Here is a 20417-nt window from a genome sequence, read left to right as displayed (position 1 = left end):
TGCCTTTCCTTTATTGTGAGGGTAGTGGTGGATCCTCCACAAATTCCAGGACATGTCCCTGCCTGGCAATATCGAACACCCACTTGTCTGTTGTTATTTGCTTACATTCCTTGTAATACAACTGCATCCTTCCCCCAACCAGCAGCTGAATGTCGGGAACTGCAATCTTTAGATAATCATGACCTTCCACTTGTCCTCGTACCTGGAAGGCTAATTTCCTCTTCTTGCTCTGCCTTGATTTCGTCTGTAGCCTTGTCCCTCTTTGCCTTTGTTATTTGGTTGTCAGTATAAACTGTACTGCCCATAGGTTGCATTCCGCCTGTAGGGAGAAAATAGTATTCCTGCTGCCCTTGTCTAAAGAATTTCCTCTTCTAACCTCTATACGGTTGTCTTCCTTGCAGTATACAAAGCATACAACGCTGTCGGTCTGTCTTTATCGATTGAAGTACCTCATCCACCTTACTGACAAATTAATTTTTACCATCAAAAGGCATATTCATTCATTCATACTTTTCAACCAGCCATACCTTCGCATAACTTGCATTTCCCACTTGCCTAAATGCGCATGAGGACGCGTACATGGTCGCATCTGTTAACAATGCCGATTCTAGCTCTCCATCCTTTAATATCGCCTTTGCTTTTTCCATATCTTCCTCTGGCAACTTTTCTAGTAGCATGCCCAGATCATTCCATAACTGCCTCTCATAACGAGCTTCAACTGCTGTAAAGTTTTAATTGCATCAGCTGCTAGCACGTTAACTCTCTTACCCATCGAAACCCATTTACTACCCTTTGTGTGGGCGCTGTGCATGACGATAATGGATTTCTGGACCTGTGCTGGGCTGCTGCCGATATTAGTCAGTTCAAATCGGATTCATAATACACGCCACTTGGTCCTCCGTGGCTTTGTACCTTCTCTCAGTTTTAGAAAGATTTACCAAAGCAGTTGCTTGATTCTGCATCACAGACAAACTTTCTTCCCATAGATACTGCAATATGGGAATAGACCTCGTTTTCCCCTTAAAAATCCAACAGAAAATATGATTTCTCTGCAACAGAGACTGGCAGATTAAAACACTCCGAGGCCGCCTCTATTGGGAATGAAATCTCCCTATTTCATCTTGGGAAGAATAAAGTTTCACAGGTTCCGGACTGGCACCCTTAGGAGCATTGAATTGCTCCATTCTGAATCACTTTCAGGCGTCCCGGGCAGCTTTGCATATAATCATCCTTCTCCGCTTTACTTTCATCATCATCTGCGCTATTAAAGGATGAATCAATTGATTCACCTGATCATCATCATCTTCATCATCCGGCACGCTCTCCTCCAGACTCCCATTCTTTGACTGTTTCTGCCTTTGCCCTTCCTTATCCTTTTGTTGATATTTTTCTGGATGCAAAATTGGTAGCTGAGAGGTCACGTTGTTCTCCTTTTCCCTCTGTTTCAGATGCAGTAGTAACCTATTATAAATATCTGCAACTATGTTCTGCAGTGATGTAAAAATATGTAAAGGTACTTGTATCAACTTCTCAGAGGTACGGCCTTGAATTAGTCTCCGCTAATAATTGTCATACTCATCATCATCAATGTACTGTATGTTCAGATCACTTGGGTGAACTCCCCTTTCCTTCTCATCACTGTTGTCACTAAAAATAAATACCAAAAATGCCTGTCATCCCAATCAGGTGCTATATTTTCCTGACAAACTTCAGTCATGTGGTAAAGGGAAACTGCCCTAAAATAATTTAAGTGGCGGTCTCGGTGGCACATGTGACATCAGCATTGTCTACAGTACTGGCTCCCCCATTTCTTTCTGCACCTCACCAAAACCTGAATGCAACGTATTTGGTGCTGCCAATGCTTGAGTATCTGTCACTGCCAATGCCTGTTTTTTTTTACTAAATAGATTCACCCTTGCCAATGCTTGTTTTTTCTTAATATATTTGCTTTTGCCAATGCTTGTTTTTCTGCTGTTGACGGCCTTAGCTGATAGCTGATCGCTGCTCGTATACGGCAATATCCTTCCCAATAAGGTCTACTTTAAAGCTTGCCTTTTCGCCAATGGCATTTCCGTCTTCAGCCACGGAAAAATTGTAGCCGCACTTGAAGATGGCTAATAGTCTTCCTGTTGCTGTCTCTTTAAACGCTTGTCTCTTCTTCGCCGATGTTGCCTTCGTCGGCGAACGCAACACTGTAGCCACACTCGTTGACAGCGTGTGCATCTGAATCACATGATTGTGAGGATGCGTTGTTGGGTTTTCAGAGTCATGCTTGAGATAGGCGTTCCTCTAGCGCCTGAAAAAAACTGAAGGTCCTACAAATTGTTTGAGTTTTTTAGGCATTGAATTGGATTCGCAAAGAATGGAAGTACTTTTGCCTAGTGACAAAGTGCAGTTATTGATTGGGTAGTCCAAAGACCTAAATTGAAGTTGAGGCAGGTTCAATGCTTACTTGGGCATTTACATTTTTCTTGCTAGGTTGTAAGATTTGGAAGAGCTTTTTGTAGAAGGTAAGGTTTTGCCATTAGTGGAGCGGTTTTGCCTCACCATCACATTCGTCTGCAGGCAAGTGTTCGCGAGGATGTGGATTGCCTTTTTACAGGATTTGAATGGAGTCACGATGCTGGTGGAGGATGCAGATTGGTATTGGCAAGTTCAGATTTTTTCTGATGCAGCCGGTGCACATGGTTTTGGAGTGTTTTGGGACGGGCATTGGGCTGCGGAGGTTTGGCCGCCGGCATGGAAGGAGGCCCACTATAGCATTGCATTTTTGGAGTTTTTCCCATTGGTTGTGGCATTGTTTATTTGGGGTCACACATTAGCTAACAGGAATGTGATTTTCAACGTGGATAATCAGACAGTGGTGAACTTGGTTAACTTCCAGAAAGCTAAGGATGAAAAAGTTTTACGTCTTCTGAGATTGTTTTTATTGACTTGTTTGAAGATCAATATAATGTTCAAGGCCAGATATGTTCCAGGTGTCAATAATGATATTGCTGATGCGCTATCTTGTTTGCGTTGGAGATTCCATGGGCTTGCACCGGGAGCAGACGCACAGAAGACACCAGTTCCTGGGGCATTGTGGGAGATGGGAATGTGAGGATAATGGAGATGATTCAGCAGTTAATAGCTCCCTCTACATGGAAAAGTTACGATCAGACGTGGTCTGAATTAATTGAATCAGGGGCGGTTAGAAGATCAGGATGGGTTTTGGTTGTTAACAAAAGGCGGGAGGATGCGGTTCGTTTCATTATGCAGCAGATTGATTTGGGATTATCTCAGACAGGGCAATAATGGATTTGGGGCGCTGGAAGTCTCAGTGTTTTCAGCGCTAAGTTAGGACGGGTCTGTTTGAGGATTGTTGAATGTTGTTAATTTGTCTCATATCTTAGGTAATGTTTTTTCTGTTCTTCTGCCTTTTACAGGTTGTGTAGCTGGCCCTCCCACAGCTGTTTGTTCAGTCTGGATAGTTGGGCATTCGTTCTTTCAGTGGGCGGAAAAGCAGGCCTCATCAAGTCATTTTGGAAGACAGTTGGGTTTGGATGGGGCCAGAATTAGGATCTCTTGGATGGGTAAAAGCGATATGAGGTGGGGTGAATTGTTGTATTTTCTTTCAAATAGATTATTTCAAGGGGTGTGTCCGGATTTATTAGTGGTGCATTTAGGCGAAAATGAATTGGTAGCATTATCGGGTATAGAACTTTTAAAAGCCATGAAGATGGATCTCTTGAGGATTAGACAGAACTGGGCGGGGACACATATTGTTTGGACACAATTAGTTCCTAGGAGGGTTTGGAGGGGAGCAAATTCATTTAAAGGTATTGAGAAACAGCGGAGGAAGGTGAACAGGGAGATGAGTGGTTTTTGTTTGACTGAGGGTTTTTCGGTTTTACAGCACAGGGACATTGTTCATGGAGATCCACAACTTTTTAGACAGGTCGGAGTACATTTATCTTTTTTGGGCAACAAGCATTACTTGCTGGAGCTTCGGATTCAGATATCGGAGTTGCTGGGCGTGAATTTATGGGATTGGTGTTAACAGGGCAACATTTTTGATGGGGCAGGAAAATTCCTGATGGGTTTTCCTGTGTGGCGGGGTCTTTACAGACATGCTGAGGGGATGGGGGGGTACAGATGCACAAAGTTGAGATGTTGGGGAGTTTTTGACAAGGAACAAAAGGGAGGAAAAGGCAAGGGGAAATACAGAAGGTGGACAGCAGGACAGATGGGTACTAGTTTGGTTGGGTCAAGGTGGGGATGGAAAGGGGGCATTGATGAGGGGTAAGTTTTTTGTAGAGGGTGTGGGTGAGATTTTTAGGGTGTGTTTATGTATTAGTGAGGTGTTTTCTAGTTTTGTAAGGCTAAATGCCAAGGTTTTATTGTCCAGACCTGTTCTATTAAAGCGGCCTTTCAACCCCCAATTCAGTGTGTTGGTGGTTTGTGTGTCGTTTCACCCAATGGGGGCTTGGGGGTAGCGAGGGCTTGCCCTGTCTCCCCCCGGGCAGATCAGGCATCGGTGGTACAACCCACCACGCGAATTTCGATTCGCTAATTGGGGCGGAAGGTTGGGTTTAAGGTGTGGCTATATATAGAAGGGGCAGGTTGTGGGTGGCCTCTTTGGCCGTTTTGCCACACCCAGGGTAGTTTGTTGCTATTTTTGTGCCCTCTCGCCCTCCTCATTCCTTTGTATTCTCTCCTTTCTCTTCACCCTTTTTTCTTTTGTAAAATTTTACACGAGTTGTGGGCTGTTTTTTCATTAGCTTAATAAATTTTTATCTGGGATTGTTTTCTACATTGGTTTTAAATCTTGAACGTTTTTTCATGGGCAGTATAGGATAGATGTTTGCAGTTTTCTTGGGCATCGTTTTAAGAGGACAGGTCATTGTTTGATTTTGTATTGTTAATTTTGTCACTGATAGGCAGGTCTGGCAGGTGGGGTCTTTACAGACATGCTTTTGGGGGGGAAGGGTACGGATGCACAAAGTTGAGATGTTGGGGAGTTTTTGACAAGGAACAAAAGGGAGGAAGAATCAAGGGGAAATACAGAAGGTGGACAGCAGGACAGATGGGTACTGGTTTGGTCGGGCCAAGGTGGGGATGGAAAGGGGGCATTGATGAGGGGTACGTTTTGTACAGGGTGTGGGTGGGATTTTTAAGGATGTGTTTATGTATTGTGAGGTGTTTTCTAGTTTTGTAAGGCTAAATGCCAAGGTTTTATTGTCCAGACCTGTTCTATTAAAGCGTCCTTTTAACCTCCAAGTCAGTGTGTTGGTGGTTTGTGCGCCGTTTCGCCCGATCATTACAGCCACCGCTGGCGATAGTTCTCTTGCAGTCAACAGCAATTTTTTTCATTTTATTTTTTGCCGGCTTAGCAGAGCTATGTTCAGCCTCACTTTTCTTTACTATTACTTTAGGGTCATGTTTTGGTTTCTTTTTGGGCATTTTAGCAATGTTCTCATCGTGAATATTGCAGTGCTTAACCTTATGACCTGAGTGCTTTCGATTTAATGTCTGACTCTTAATGGCAGAGTCAGAGGGTCCTTTATCCCTTCTTTTTGCAGCGTTCTCTCTACTCATCTCCTTATCCAAAAGTATCACAGCCAGCAGCCTCCCTTGATCTTTCAACGCTTTTAACTGTAAAAAGTCTGACATCTCAGTCAGCTGGCTTATGCTCTGGGTGTAAACATTAAAGAGACCATTCATGTGGATCCCCATGTAAATCTTCTTACTGCATGTCAAGCATGTCTTGAATAAAGATTTCTTCAGTATTGCCTTTGACATATTTAAAATAATCCTTTGACTAGCTGTCAGATAGGGTTCCTGCACTCTGAATATGCAGTAGAAAATCTGACATTTAAACGGTTCAGTGGGAGATCAGCTGGAGGTAAAGCATTTTGATTAGCTGGGAGTTGGGATAAAACATTGACGAGGATGGGATGCAAAAAATGTCAGCTGGTTTATGATGGCATGTTATAGGTTTACTATGTACTGCTGTTACAAAGTAACTGGGGAGGGGAATTCCAGGGAGGAGAGGAAGTGGGGGGGGGGGGATAAAAAGGGGGTGGGGGTCCATGGGGAGGTGGTGGTGACGACGGGGAAGTATTCAAGCATGTGAATCTATGAAAGATCCAGTGCTGGAGAAAACCACTGTCCACCTCAGTACAAGAAATTCTACAGTATTTTTTATATTGTACCATTTAGTTATACCACAGACACACACTTACTGGCCCTTCCTCAAGACCAAGTAGAGGCCGATCCTACTTTTCAGGGTTATTGTATTACATGCATTCTTGGAAGGGCTTAAATGTGTTCACCCAACAAGCTGCACCTCACACTATATTTTGAAAATGAATTTGGTACCCACTATGTTAGTGTTTTTGTAAATTCAATCAATGCACTACTGTCCACTCAACAACTTACTGTAAAGATTATGGGGGTATTCTAACTTTGGAGGAGTGGTAATCCGTCCCAAAAGTGACGGTAAAGTGACGGATATACCACCAGCCGTATTACGAGTTCCATAGGATATAATGGACTCGTAATACGGCTGGTGGTAAATCTGTCACTTTTGGGACGGATTAACACCTCCTCCAAAGTTAGAATAACCCCCTATTTGTTTTGCTTACAGAAAGCAAACTGCAAGCACTGACAGACAACCGTATCTACAGAGACTATATCTACAGGTGCATAGTGTTAAGGCGGTCTTACTTACCTAATCAAACTGTGTGTCTAAGCTTCCATATAAACTCAAGAAGGCATTAAGACTTTACTTTCAGGGATCATTTTTAAAGCTTGGAACAAACAAGAGAAGGCCACATTCTTTCATCATAGTAAGAAAGGAATTCTAAAGGACAAGAGATGTAACAACATCATACCAAACTATAGGTTCCTTTTATTTCTGCGGGCTTTGGCCATACTATCAAATCTATCATTAGACAATGAATTGTACAGTGTATTCAGCTGTGCTGTTTATTAGCAAACTGCACACTAGACTGAGCACGTAACAATGAAAAACGCGGAACCGTTTGTAATGTCTTGTTAGTGGACATGCACAAACTAGCAACATGGTCCTCAACATTTCCTGAGCAAACACTAATGTCTTGTTAGTCAAGTAAGGCAAGAACCTTTTGAAAGCCAGACTATATTAAAAAATTGTTTCCAACTCTTCACCCATGTCATAAAAAAAAAGTGCCTGACAACCAATGCATTGCATGTTAAGTTAGAATAGATTGAAAAACAAAATTAAGAGTGCTGCCCCAATGGCGAGAGTTTTGGGGTTTCATCTGTTCAAGAACAACAGGACACTCTCCCACCACCCCAGTCAAGACGGATGCTTTCATACAGTTATGTCATACACTTACACGTAAACCTTAAATGGAATGAGGACATGAGTGGAGACAGCATTTACAGTGTGGTGCTTTGCCTCCTACCAGCTTTGGCTAAGGCTCACGTCCAAAACCTTTAAACCGGAGAACAAGCTGTTTTTAAAACCCAACCATTGAATGGCAGGATGATTCACAACAATGGATATAGAATAGCCTCAAGCTAGAAAACAACTGTTCCAAGGGAGTAATATTTACCATATTGCATTCTGCATTGTCCTCCTTCCTACTTTGAGACAACAGTCTAAAATTTGCACCTCTTATGGTATCTAAACCATTTAAGTTTTTCCCAGATGCTTCAAGCTTGTGTCTCTTTTAACCAGAAAAAGGAAAGGCACATAATTTATTTGCTTCCTTCTTGCTGCTGCTTCTAGAGCCCTGTTCAGCCTTGCTTCTCATAAGGCACAATGAAAATCTTCTGGTATATACTTTCTGATGTTGCAGCTGTGGGAGCTGTAAAGTGTATTTTCAAAATGTTGCTACTAACTTCCTCTCTATGATTTTCTCTATGATGGGTACCCATTAATGTTTATTTTCTGGCTCTTGCATGTGGTACAGGAAGCAAACAATTTCTCTTTCCATCTTTAAAGAATTGGCAAGGTGTTTACTGCACTCTTCTCAAATACCAGAAACATCTAGACAGTGAAAGTGAACAATTCCAAATGTACACAGGAAACTCATCAACTTCTGGCAGCACAAGTCTATTGTAGTAGGGTTTCATGAGAATGTATAATACTAAATTTGTAAAGAATGCTCTAAAAAAAGAAAATGACTTAACTCTACATTGTAGACAACCTGGAATTACTGCCTTTCGCAGATGCCTCAAAGCCAACCTTCTACTGGTGGTCTCTGTTCCTCCAATCTGAAAGCTGTCATTTGTAGCTTATCATCCAAAATGTGTTAAGAAATAAAATGCAGTGGAGAATGTTGAACAACGTGAAGTGTCAAGATATATGGATGCAAAGATGAATGTTTAGCACATGTATTACAGTCTGGTAGTGATTTGGTTTTCACCGGAAGCCATTTCAATTTCTTTCGTAATTTATATCAGGAGGATAAACATTGGTATAACTCATGTACTATTCAATATGAACAACAACTCAAGTCTCCACTGGTGCTACCCTCTCCAACCCTTAGTAATGGATCACTGAATTCCACATTAAACCAGCAGAGGAGGTCAGCAGAATAGAGAAGCCAGGCCCTCAGTGACCAGAATTGTGTATAGCAATGCTGCTCACACTTTTATTCAATGCAGCGGTGTCTTTGGTTATTATAAACAAACACTTCACAGCAGAAGTCCTTGATTTAAACAAGAAATTGACTAAAATGGTTTGAGGAGTGAAGGTTCTTGGTCCAGGAGAATGGCACATGATGAAAACATAAAACTTGACTGAGACGCCCTGCCATCTTCTGCGCTGTCCCTTCTTGCCGACGGCACATTCAAGCCAATGCTATGGTTCTGCTAGAGAGGACTGCCAGACCACAGGCTTCCCATGGAATACAGGTACTCTCGCAGCTTTAGTCCGGAATTACTACTTGTGTCGACCTCCCCTTTTTCCAGAAGTGGCACCTCTTCGTCCATGTCCGAAGGTGTTTCCGCGTCCATTCTGCCCTTTGTGTTGGTTATTCATCTTGAGCCGCTTCAATCCTCCACCCTGCAGGAAGCGTTGCTTCTCCTGGGCTTTCCTGTCCTTCAAGATTTGCTGCTTGTTCCTCAGCTCAGAACGTGGTTTTCGATGAGCACCAGACATCCTGGAAGTCGAATCTTGGCGTCTCCCTCCTAAGAGGAAATAAAAACAAGTTATGTGAATTAATATTTTAACAGGGCTGCTGCCAGTCACATCTGCCATTGGTTAATTTTAATTTCTTGAAATCACTGCCAAGCTCAGACACTGCGAAGGCACATCATCCCGCTTGTTTGTCTACTATATAGCCTTATATTCCAAGTTAAGAGGCCAGTTGTCTAATCAGTGGCCCACATGAAGACCAAGAAGATAAGCTGAAATTCAGACAAGCAGCAGAATACTACAAATGTTGGAAGTCAATAGATCGCGAACATAGTTTATTATCCTTTTGTTCTGAATGGTTTGCAGCTTCTGCTGCTGGCGGGGAGTGAAGCTCCTCTGCCCACATGGAGGTGCCACTCCTGGACTCCATAAAAATTCATGTGGAGTCTAAAAAGCATCAGCTTCATAAAAGTCTTCTATTCCAGATACCCTTTTCCCCTCTTTCTTCTTAATTTTAGAGATGAAACCCAAATTAGACTGTATTTTATTACTAGGCCAATATTTCACCTTGGCTCGAATCTCCAGAAAGCAGTAAAGCAGGAAACAAAATGACGTGGTTCAGAGGTAAACAATTACATGCTCAGTTTGTCAACCTACGGCTACTACTGATTACATCAACACAAGACTTTTAGCCGGATTACGACTTCGGCGGAGTGGGTTCATCTGCCCCAAATGTGAGGGCTATCCCGCCCACCCTATTACGAGTTCCATAGGATATAATGGACTCGTAATTCGGCGGGCGGGATATCCGTCACATTTGGGACGGATTAACCCTCTCCGCCGAAGTCGTAATCAGGCCCTTTATTCCATAGACTAGGACTGAACAAGGTACCAGAATTTCCAACATGTGCTAAGATTTACTCGTTTGCATTCAACCGGGGCTATTATTTTCTCCTTTGTAGACCACAACATGCCAAAGTCTCTCTCTTGTTTAACAACTGACATTATCCAATTCCTGTGAACATATGGAGGTAGTATTCGGGGCCTTGAAGCAGCCACGTACAAGTCATAGAAGAATAACATATAAGACACCTGAGGATGATACCCACACATTTCCAACCCAACCAACGCATGGCAGGAATATGCACAACAAATCATGCGATATGGAACTGCTTCCTGCTGCAAAACCATGTCAGACAGGAAAGAAGCACGCAGCCATTTAGTGGAGGTGAGCTGAAGCCAGTCGAACAGTGAGATGGGAGACCAAGCAGAGGACAGCAGCCAAGATGAAAATAACCCGTGAGGAACTGGTGAGAAAGACTGTCAGAGAAAGGGGGTGAAATGCAATTACTGGTGGAAGGTGGAGATAGCCAGACTTTAAATCTGGACAGAAAAGAGAGGAGAAGGAAGACACATGGGAGAATTTATTGCACATTCTGAATTAATGGACTAATCTCCAATCTTTTCCCTGACCTTATTTTTGATAGGTGCTGCATGCTGCTTACCTCTTCCCCTTCGTCGCCCACCTCCTGCCTTGCTGCCAATCTCCTCCTCCTCATCAGAGTTCCGATCATCTATCTTGTATTTCTTTTTCCAGTCCTCGTAGCTGGTTGCCAAAAGTGAAGGAAAAGAACACAGCAACATTGCTACCCCAAAGCTAATCAGGCAGTAACAATACACCTTCCCCTGTCTGCCCCTAATGAAGTGCAACCTCTCCCCACTCATGAGGGATGCTTTTATCTATGCCTTACAAACTGGTCTCTATCAGCCTGAAGCGTCAACAGCTACCTGCTTATGCATTCTCCAGGAAAGACGTCTGTTTCTGCTCGATTCATCCAATTGCTAGATGTACCTTCATCCACTGTCTTTCCCCTTACATGATACACTGCTGACTGTGCCACCATTAATGACCTCTTACGTCCAAGTACCTACCATTACCTTTAACTGGCTGTAGGAAGTTGGCTCTGTATATACTATCTCAACGTATGAGATAGTGTGCACAGAGTTCAAGGGTCCCCTTAGCGGTAAGATAGTGGCAAAATTAGATAATTCTAATGCTCTATTTTGTGGTAATGTGGTCGAGCAGTAGGCTTATCAGAGGGTAATGTTAAGCATTTGTTGTACACACACAGGCAATAAATGAGGAACACACACTCAAAGACTTAACTCCAGGCCAATAGTTTTTATATAGAAAAGGAAAATGTCACTTACCCAGTGTACATCTGTTCGTGGCATTAGTCGCTGCAGATTCACATGCTGTGCACATCCCGCCGTCTGGTGTTGGGTCGGAGTGTTACAAGTTGTTTTTCTTCGAAGAAGTCTTTTCGAGTCACGAGACCGAGGGACTCCTCCTCCTTTGTTTCCATTGCGCATGGGCGTCGACTCCATCTTAGATTGTTTTCCCCGCAGAGGGTGAGGTAGGAGTTGTGTATGTTAGTAATAGTGCCCATGCAATGGAATGAATAAGTATGTACAAAATAAAGGTTAAGGTAATATATTTACAAATGTACAAATGTTGGAGATTACTTCCAAACGGCTACAGGCTCCCGGGGAGGCGGGTGGGCGCATGTGAATCTGCAGCGACTAATGCCACGAACAGATGTACACTGGGTAAGTGACATTTTCCGTTCGGTGGCATGTGTAGCTGCAGATACACATGCTGTGCATAGACTAGTAAGCAGTTATCTCCCCAAAAGCGGTGGTTCAGCCTGTAGGAGTGGAAGTAGTTTGAAATAAAGTTCTTAGTACAGCTTGACCTACTGTGGCTTGTTGTGCAGATAGCACGTCTACACAGTAGTGCTTAGTAAATGTGTGAGGCGTAGACCATGTTGCTGCCTTACATATTTCGTTCATTGGAATATTTCCTAGGAAGGCCATGGTAGCGCCTTTCTTTCTGGTTGAATGTGCCTTTGGTGTAATAGGCAGCTCTCTCTTTGCTTTAAGGTAGCAGGTTTGGATGCACTTAACTATCCATCTGGCTATACCTTGTTTTGATATTGGGTTTCCTGTATGAGGTTTTTGAAATGCAATAAATAGTTGTTTTGTCTTCCTAATTAGTTTTGTTCTGTCAATGTAGTACATTAGTGCTCTTTTGATGTCTAATGTATGTAGTGCCCTTTCAGCTATTGAGTCTGCCTGTGGAAAGAACACTGGTAGTTCTACTGTTTGATTTAAGTGGAACGGTGAGATAACTTTTGGTAAGAATTTTGGATTGGTTATTAGAACTACCTTATTTTTGTGTATTTGAATAAATGGTTCCTGTATAGTAAACGCCTGAATTTCACTTACTCTTCTTAGAGATGTAATGGCAATGAGAAATGCAACTTTCCACGTTAGGTATTGTATTTCGCAAGAATGCATGGGTTCGAAAGGTGGACCCATGAGTCTTGTTAAGACAATGTTGAGGTTCCATGAAGGAACAGGTGGTGTTCTTGGTGGTATAATTCTCTTTAGGCCTTCCATAAATGCTTTAATGACAGGTATTCTAAACAGTGAAGTTGAATGAGTAATCTGCAGGTATGCAGATATTGCTGAGAGATGTATCTTTATGGAAGAGAAGGCCAGATTTGATTTCTGCAAATGTAGTAAGTATCCTACTACATCCGTTGGAGATGCATGTAATGGTTGAACCTGATTATTATGGCAGTAGCAAACAAATCTTTTCCATTTACTTGCATAGCAGTGTCTAGTGGATGGCCTTCTAGCTTGTTTTATGACCTCCATACATTCTTGTGTGAGGTTTAAGTGTCCAAATTCTAGGATTTCAGGAGCCAAATTGCTAGATTCAGCGATGCTGGGTTTGGATGCCTGATCTGTTGTTTGTGCTGTGTTAACAGATCTGGTCTGTTGGGTAGTTTGACATGAGGCACTACTGACAGGTCTAGTAGTGTTGTATACCAAGGTTGTCTTGCCCATGTAGGTGCTATTAGTATGAGTCTGAGTTTGTTTTGACTCAATCTGTTTACTAGATATGGAAGAAGAGGGAGAGGGGGAAAAGCGTACGCAAATATCCCTGACCAATTCATCCATAGAGCATTGCCTTGAGACTGCTGGTGTGGGTACCTGGATGCGAAGTTTTGGCATTTTGCGTTCTCTTTTGTTGCAAATAGGTCTATTTGAGGTGTTACCCAAATTTGGAAGTAAGATTTTAGAATTTGGGGGTGAATCTCCCATTCGTGTACTTGTTGGTGATCCCGAGAGAGATTGTCTGCTAGCTGATTCTGGATCCCTGGAATAAACTGTGCTATTAGGCGAATGTGGTTGTGAATTGCCCACTGCCATATCCTTTGTGCTAGGAGACACAGCTGTGTCGAGTGTGTTCCCCCCTGTTTGTTTAGATAATACATTGTTGTCATGTTGTCTGTTTTGACAAGAATGTATTTGTGGATTATGATGGGTTGAAATGCTTTCAACGCTAGGAATACTGCTAACAATTCGAGGTGATTTATATGAAACCTTCTTTGATGTACGTCCCATTGTCCTTGGATGCTGTGTTGATTGAGGTGTGCTCCCCACCCTGTCATGGAAGCATCTGTAGTTATCACGTATTGTGGCACTGGGTCTTGGAAAGGCCGCCCTTTGTTTAAATTTATACTGTTCCACCATAGAAGCGAGATGTATGTTTGGCGGTCTATCAACACCAGATCTAGAAGGTGACCCTGTGCATGTGACCATTGTGATGCTAGGCACTGTTGTAAGGGCCTCATGTGCAATCTTGCGTTTGGGACAATGGCTATGCATGAGGACATCATGCCTAGGAGTTTTAACACCATCTTTGCATGTATTTTTTGTGTTGGATACATGGCTTGTATGACTTTGTAAATTTTTTTAACCCTTTGTGGACTTGGAGTGGCTATCCCTTTTGTTGTGTTGATTGTTGCTCCCAAGTATTGCTGTGTTTGGCACGGCAGAATGTGTGACTTTGTATAGTTGATGGAGAACCCTAGTTTGTAGAGGGTTTGTATGACATAATCTGTGTGTTGTGAACACTTTGTTAGGGAGTTGGTCTTGATTAGCCAATCGTCTAGGTAGGGGAACACGTGTATTTGCTGCCTTCTGATATGTGCAGCTACTACTGCTAGACATTTTGTAAAGACTCTCGGTGCGGTTGTTATACCGAACGGCAACACTTTGAATTGGTAATGTATTCCCTTGAATACGAACCTTAGGTATTTCCTGTGCGAGGGATGTATCGGTATATGGAAATACGCGTCTTTTAGATCTAAGGTTGTCATGTAGTCTCGCTGTCTCAACAGTGGTAATACGTCCTGTAGCGTGACCATGTGAAAGTGTTCCGATTTGATGTAGGTGTTTAGTGTTCTGAGATCTAAGATTGGTCTCAGTGTTTTGTCTTTTTTTGGTATTAGAAAGTACAGTGAGTAAACTCCTGTGTTTCTTTGTGGACCTGGTACGAATTCTATTACATCTTTTTGTAGTAATGCTTGAACTTCCAGATCTAGCAGGTCTAAATGCTGTTTTGACATATTCTGTGTTTTTGGTGGGACGTTTGGAGGGATTTGGAGAAATTCTATGCAATAACCATGCCGGATAATTGCTAAGACCCAAGTGTCTGTTGTTATCTCCTCCCAAAATTTGTAGAACTGGCTTAGTCTTCCCCCCACTGGTGTTGTGTGAAGGGGTTGAGTGACTTGTGAGTCACTGTTTGGTTGGCGGGGTCTTGGGACCCTGAAATTTTCCCCGGTTTCTAGGGAATTGTCCCCCTCTGTATTGTCCCCGAAAGCCTCCCCTTTGGTACTGTCCCTGGTAGGTAGACGGTGTTGTTTGTGAGGTACTAGCTTGTGTGGTTTGACCTCGAAACCCCCCTCTGAAGGTTGTTTTGCAAAACGTGTCAAAAGTGCCTCTGCCCTGCGGGGAATAGAGTGCGCCCATGGCCTTAGCTGTGTCAGTATCTTTTTTTCAATTTTTCAATTGCCGTGTCCACTTCGGGTCCAAACAATTGTTGTTCATTGAACGGCATATTGAGCACTGCCTGTTGTATCTCAGGTTTGAAGCCGGATGTGCGCAACCATGCGTGCCTCCTTATGGTTACCGCGGTATTTATTGTTCTTGCAGCTGTATCCGCTGCATCCATAGAGGAACGTATTTGGTTGTTGGATATTTTGTCCCTCCTCAACCACTTGTTTTGCCTGTTTCTGGAATTCTTTGGGTAGATGCTCGATGAGATACTGCATCTCGTCCCAATGGGCTCTGTCATATCGCGCTAGGAGCGCCTGCGAGTTAGAGATGCGCCACTGGTTTGCAGCTTGTACTGCAACCCTTTTCCCAGCTGCGTCGAACTTGCGGCTCTCCTTGTCTGGAGGTGGTGCGTCGCCTGATGTGTGCGAGTTGGCTCTTTTACGAGCTGCTCCTACGACAACTGAATCTGGTGGCAGTTGTGATGTGATAAAAGCAGGGTCCGTGGGCGGTGCTTTATATTTTTTCTCCACCCTTGGAGTTATTGCTCTGCTTTTGACAGGTTCTTTAAAGATCTGTTTAGCGTGCCATAGCATTCCCGGGAGCATAGGAAGGCTTTGATAATTGCTATGGGTGGAGGAGAGGGTGTTGAAAAGGAAGTCATCCTCGACAGGCTCTGAGTGTAACGACACGTTATGGAACTCTGCTGCCCTAGCTACCACCTGTGCATACTCTGTACTGTCTTCAGGTGGTGAGGGCTTAGTAGGGTATGACTCAGGGCTATTGTCTGATACTGGGGCGTCATAGAGATCCCACGCATCCTTGTCATCTTGGCTCATAGTGGTATGAGCTGGTGAATGTGACGGAGTCTGTGCCGGTGATGTATGAGTTACCGGTGGTGGAGAGGGTGGTGGAGTTACCTTCTTTACCACTTTTGCTTGTGGTGTCTTTTCTTGTGGTTGGAAATCGAGTTTCCTTTTCCTCCTGATTGGGGGAAGAGTGCTGATCTTCCCTGTACCACTTTGTATGAAGATCCGCTTTTGGGTGTGGTCTACATCTGTGGTTTGTAAATCTTCCTCAAACCTGTGTTTGCGCATTTGGGAGGACAGTGATTGTTCCTCTGAGTACGAACTGGCTGTCGGTTCGGTTGCTGGTCGTTTAGGCACCAAAACCGTGTCTTTTGTTGTTTTCGGCTCCGACGAGATTTTTCTCTTTTTCGGTGTCGAACTTTCTCGGCGTCGACCATCTTCGGTGCCGCTGTCTCTGTGCCGAGCAGCCTCGGTGTCGACCCTTTTCTGCAGCACTTTCTCGGTCCCGAGATTGCTGCGTGCGTGTTTCTCGGCCCGAGTCGGACAACCTCGGCACCAGTTCGCCTTTTTTCGGTGCCGATGGACGGTCACCTACTTTATGGGTTGAGCCATGGCCTGTTGGCAGTGGCGTCCCCTGGGCTTTGTCTGTTTTCCCGTGTGGTGCTTGCTTCGACGTCTTACTCACGGTTTCTTCGACGTCGAATTCTTCCGAGTCCGATTCATGGATGGAGAAGGCTTCTTCTTCTTCTCCCTGTTCCTCGAACCCTCGTTGTCCTGTCGGCGTGGACGCCATCTGCAACCGTCTGGCTCTTCGGTCACGGAGCGTTTTTCTCGACCGAAACGCTCGACAGGCCTCACACGTTTCTTCCTTGTGCTCGGGTGACAGGCACAAGTTACAGACCAAATGCTAGTCTGTTTAGGGATATTTACTGTGGCATTTAGGACAGATTCGGAACGGGGTCCGTTCCATCAGTGTCGATGTTGCACACGGTCGGGCCGACCAGGCCCCGACGGGGGATCGAAATTACCCCGAAGGGCTACCGGAGCTCTTCAGGATTCGGTGTTGATTCTAATCTAACCCGATACCGAACGAAACAATACCGACGTAGTTTTCCGAAGTTATGACTATCTTTCCGTCCCGAAACACGGAGCGAAAAGGAACACGTCCGAACCCGATGGCGGAAAAAAAACAATCTAAGATGGAGTCGACGCCCATGCGCAATGGAAACAAAGGACTAGGAGTCCCTCGGTCTCGTGACTCGAAAAGACTTCTTCGAAGAAAAACAACTTGTAACACTCCGACCCAACACCAGACGGCGGACTATGCACAGCATGTGTATCTGCAGCTACACATGCCACCGAACATATATTTTCTCAATTTATTTTTAAAACCACAAGTTCAAGATTTGAAGTAAATACATAAAATGCAAGGTACTCCACATAGGTAAGTTAGGAACTTTGAAATAGAGCAGTAACATACACAGTTTTAGTTAAAATGGCAATAAGCTATTTTAAAAGTGGACACAGTGCACAAATCAACAGTTCCTGGGGGAGGTAAGTAATGGTTAGTTTTTCAGGTAAGTAAGGCACTTACAAATTCAAGTTCCTCGGCATAGGCATAGGCAGCCCACCGTTGGGGGTTCAAGGCAACCCCAAAGTTACCACACCAGCAGCACAGGGCCGGTCAGATGCAGAGGTCAAAGAGGAGCCCAAAACACATAGGCACCTATGAAAAACAGGGGTGCTCCGGTTCCAGTCTGCCAGCAAGTAAGTACCCGCGTCCTCGGAGGGCAGTCCCCGGAGCAGGCGTCAGGTTTGTGATAGAAATCAATGGAAGGGCGCAGAAAACACTAACAGTGCGGGCAGGGCACAGGGGGGCTTCTCGGGCCAGCCACCGACTGGGCTTGGCAAAGAGTCGCCTGGTGGTCACTCCTGCACTGAAGTTTGGTTCCTTCTGGCCCTGGGGCTGCGGGTGCAGTGCTTGGTCAGGCGTCGGGTTCCTTGTTACAGGCAGTCATGGTCAGGGGGAGCCTCTGGATTCTCTCTGCATGCTTCACTGTGGGGGTCGTCTCGGGTTACTCACGAGGTCGCAGTCGCCTGGGAGTCCTCCCTGCAGTGTTGGTTCTCTGGAGCTCGAGCCGGGGGCGTCAGGTGCAGATGGGTGAAGTCTCACGCTTCGGGCGGGAAGAGTGAGTTTTTAAAAAGTTGCTTCTTTGTTGCAAAGATGTTGCTGTGGTGAACAGTACCGCTGTTCTTAGGAGTTTTGTGGTCTTTTGGGTTTCAGGGCAGACCTCGGAGGCTTCAGCGGTCGCTGGTCCCTGTTGGATGCTTTGCTGTTGCAGTTTTATTTGAGTCGGGAGACAGGCCAGTAGGGCTGGGGCCAAAGCAGTTGTCGTCTCCATCGTCTCTGCAGGGCTTTCAGGTCAGCAGTCCTTCTTCTTGGTTCAGGTTGCAGGAATCTGATTTCCTGGGTTCTGGGGTGCCCCTAAATACTAAATTTAGGGGTGTGTTTAGGTCAGGAGGGCAGTAGCCAATGGCTACTGTCCTGGAGAGTGGCTACACCCTATTTGTGCCTCCTCCCTGAGGGGAGGGGGGCGCATCCCTAATCCTATTAGGGGAATCCTCCAATCTCAAGATGGAGGATTTCTAAAGGCAGGGGTCACCTCAGCTCAGGACACCTAAGGGGCTGTCCTGACTCGTCTGTGACTCCTTGTTTTTCTTATTATCTCCTCCAGCCTTGCCGCCAAAAGTGGGGGCAGTGGCCGGAGGGGTGGGCATCTCCACTAGCTGGGATGCCCTGGGGTGCTGTAACAAAAGGCATGAGCTTTTGAGGCTCACCGCCAGGTGTTACAGTTCCTGCAGGGGGAGGTGAGAAGCACCTCCACCCAGTTCAGACTTTGTTGCTGGCCGCAGAGTGACAAAGGCACTCTCCCCATGTGGTCAGCAACTCGTCTGGTTGTGGCAGGCTGGCAGAAACTGGTCAGTGTAGCACTAGGAGTCGGACTGGTATTCAGGGGGCAGCTCTAAGATGCCCTCTGGGTGCATTTTACAATAAATCACACACTGGCATTGTGCTGAGAAGTTTGATACCAAACTTCCCAGATTTCAGTGTAGCCATTATGGAACTGTGGAGTTCGTATTCGACAAACTCCCAGATCATATACTCTTTATGGATACCCTGCACTTACAATGTCTAAGGTTTTGCTTAGACACGGTAGGGGCATAGTGTTCATGCACATATGCCCTCACCTGTGGTATAGTGCACCCTGCCTTAGGGCTGTATGGCCTGCTAGAGGGGTGACTTACCTATGCCACAGGCAGTGTGAGGTTGGAATGGCACTCTGAGGGGAGTGCCATGTCGACTTAGTCTTTTTCTCCCCACCAGCACACACAAGCTGTGAGGCAGTGTGCATGAGCTGAGTGAGGGGGCCCCAGGGTGGCATAAGATATGCTGCAGCCCTTAGAGACCTTCGCTGGCATCAGGGCCCTTGGTACCAGGGGTACCATTTACAAGGGACTCATCTGTGTGCCAGGGCTGTACCAATTGTGGAAGCAAAGGTACAATTTAGGGAAAGAACACTGGTGCTGGGGCCTGGTTAGCAGGGTCCCAGCACACTTTCAATCATAACTGGCATCAACAACACGGGGTATCCATGCCAAGGAGGCATCTCCATACATGGCTCCTTACCTAGCACTATCCACTGCTATCTGTGCCAGTTCATCAAAACGCCTTCTACCAAGTCATTGCTAAAGAAGCCGCTCACTCAGTGCTCTTCACAAATACATTAACTACTGTTAATAGTGTCCCTCACCCTTCACTGATGTGTTCTGGCGCCGTCACTGGTCCTGTTGTGCTAGCTTCAATTACAGTAATGCTGCAATCTCAGCCAGATATTCACAAAGAGAATGAGAGAGTACTAAGTGACCTAATCTTGGCACTCAATGCACAGGGAAAGGCTTCACATCAGTCACTCCAAACTAAAATTAAAACTCTATAATTAAAACAACCAGATGTAACCTACCAATCACAAGATATTTTTGATAGCCAAACATCCTCTTTTCCATATCTGAAAACTAAATCACATTTAAAAACTATAACCTCCATCAAACGTGCTTTTAACAAGATATGCATATGCCTATGGTTTTGGTATCTGAGATTCCACTGAACCAAATGTAATCACCAAACCACAACTTTAAAAAAAAAAAATGGAACCTTCATCCCACTTGCAGCTGCAAAGTACCCAAGTGATCCTGGTTGCTGTGTTTACCAGCTACCGACTTGAACCCACAAGCTAAAACAAATGGATGGAACTATCCCATAACAAAGAAACCAAGTGCCCCAGAATGAATATATGACTGTCCTGCCACTCCTGCTGCACCAGCATGATTCACTACTACCTAATTAGGTACTATCCAAGAGGTCATGGGAGTCATGCATCTACTTTTACACGCTCCAAACAACACTTAGATCTCAAAACAGGATCCTTCATTGGAATTCCACCCAAAAATTCTCCAAGTAGTTCTGGTCCTAATAAATGTCTCTCTTAAGAGTTCCTGCTTCAATCTCTGCTGCTTTCCGGTCTACT

General features: G+C 44.7%; 1 protein-coding gene across 1 annotated transcript in view; it reads right to left on the bottom strand.

The window, feature by feature from the left end:
- Positions 1 to 6872: 6872 nt before the first annotated feature.
- DDX54 (DEAD-box helicase 54) overlaps positions 6873 to 20417 on the bottom strand; it is a 117033-nt gene continuing 103488 nt past the window's right edge. Inside the window, exons 19-20 of the mRNA XM_069214555.1 lie at positions 10615 to 10715; positions 6873 to 9162 (exon numbers count right to left, since the gene is read on the bottom strand). Coding sequence (XP_069070656.1) covers positions 8915 to 9162; positions 10615 to 10715 — 349 coding nt within the window. The 3' untranslated portion in view covers positions 6873 to 8914. The remainder of the gene's footprint in view (positions 9163 to 10614; positions 10716 to 20417) is intronic.

Source organism: Pleurodeles waltl, chromosome 11 (genome assembly GCF_031143425.1).
Source record: "Pleurodeles waltl isolate 20211129_DDA chromosome 11, aPleWal1.hap1.20221129, whole genome shotgun sequence".
NCBI classification, from domain to species: domain Eukaryota; kingdom Metazoa; phylum Chordata; class Amphibia; order Caudata; family Salamandridae; genus Pleurodeles; species Pleurodeles waltl.
The sequence above is the reverse complement of the archived record's forward strand: the minus strand, read 5'-3'. Positions and strand labels throughout refer to the sequence as shown.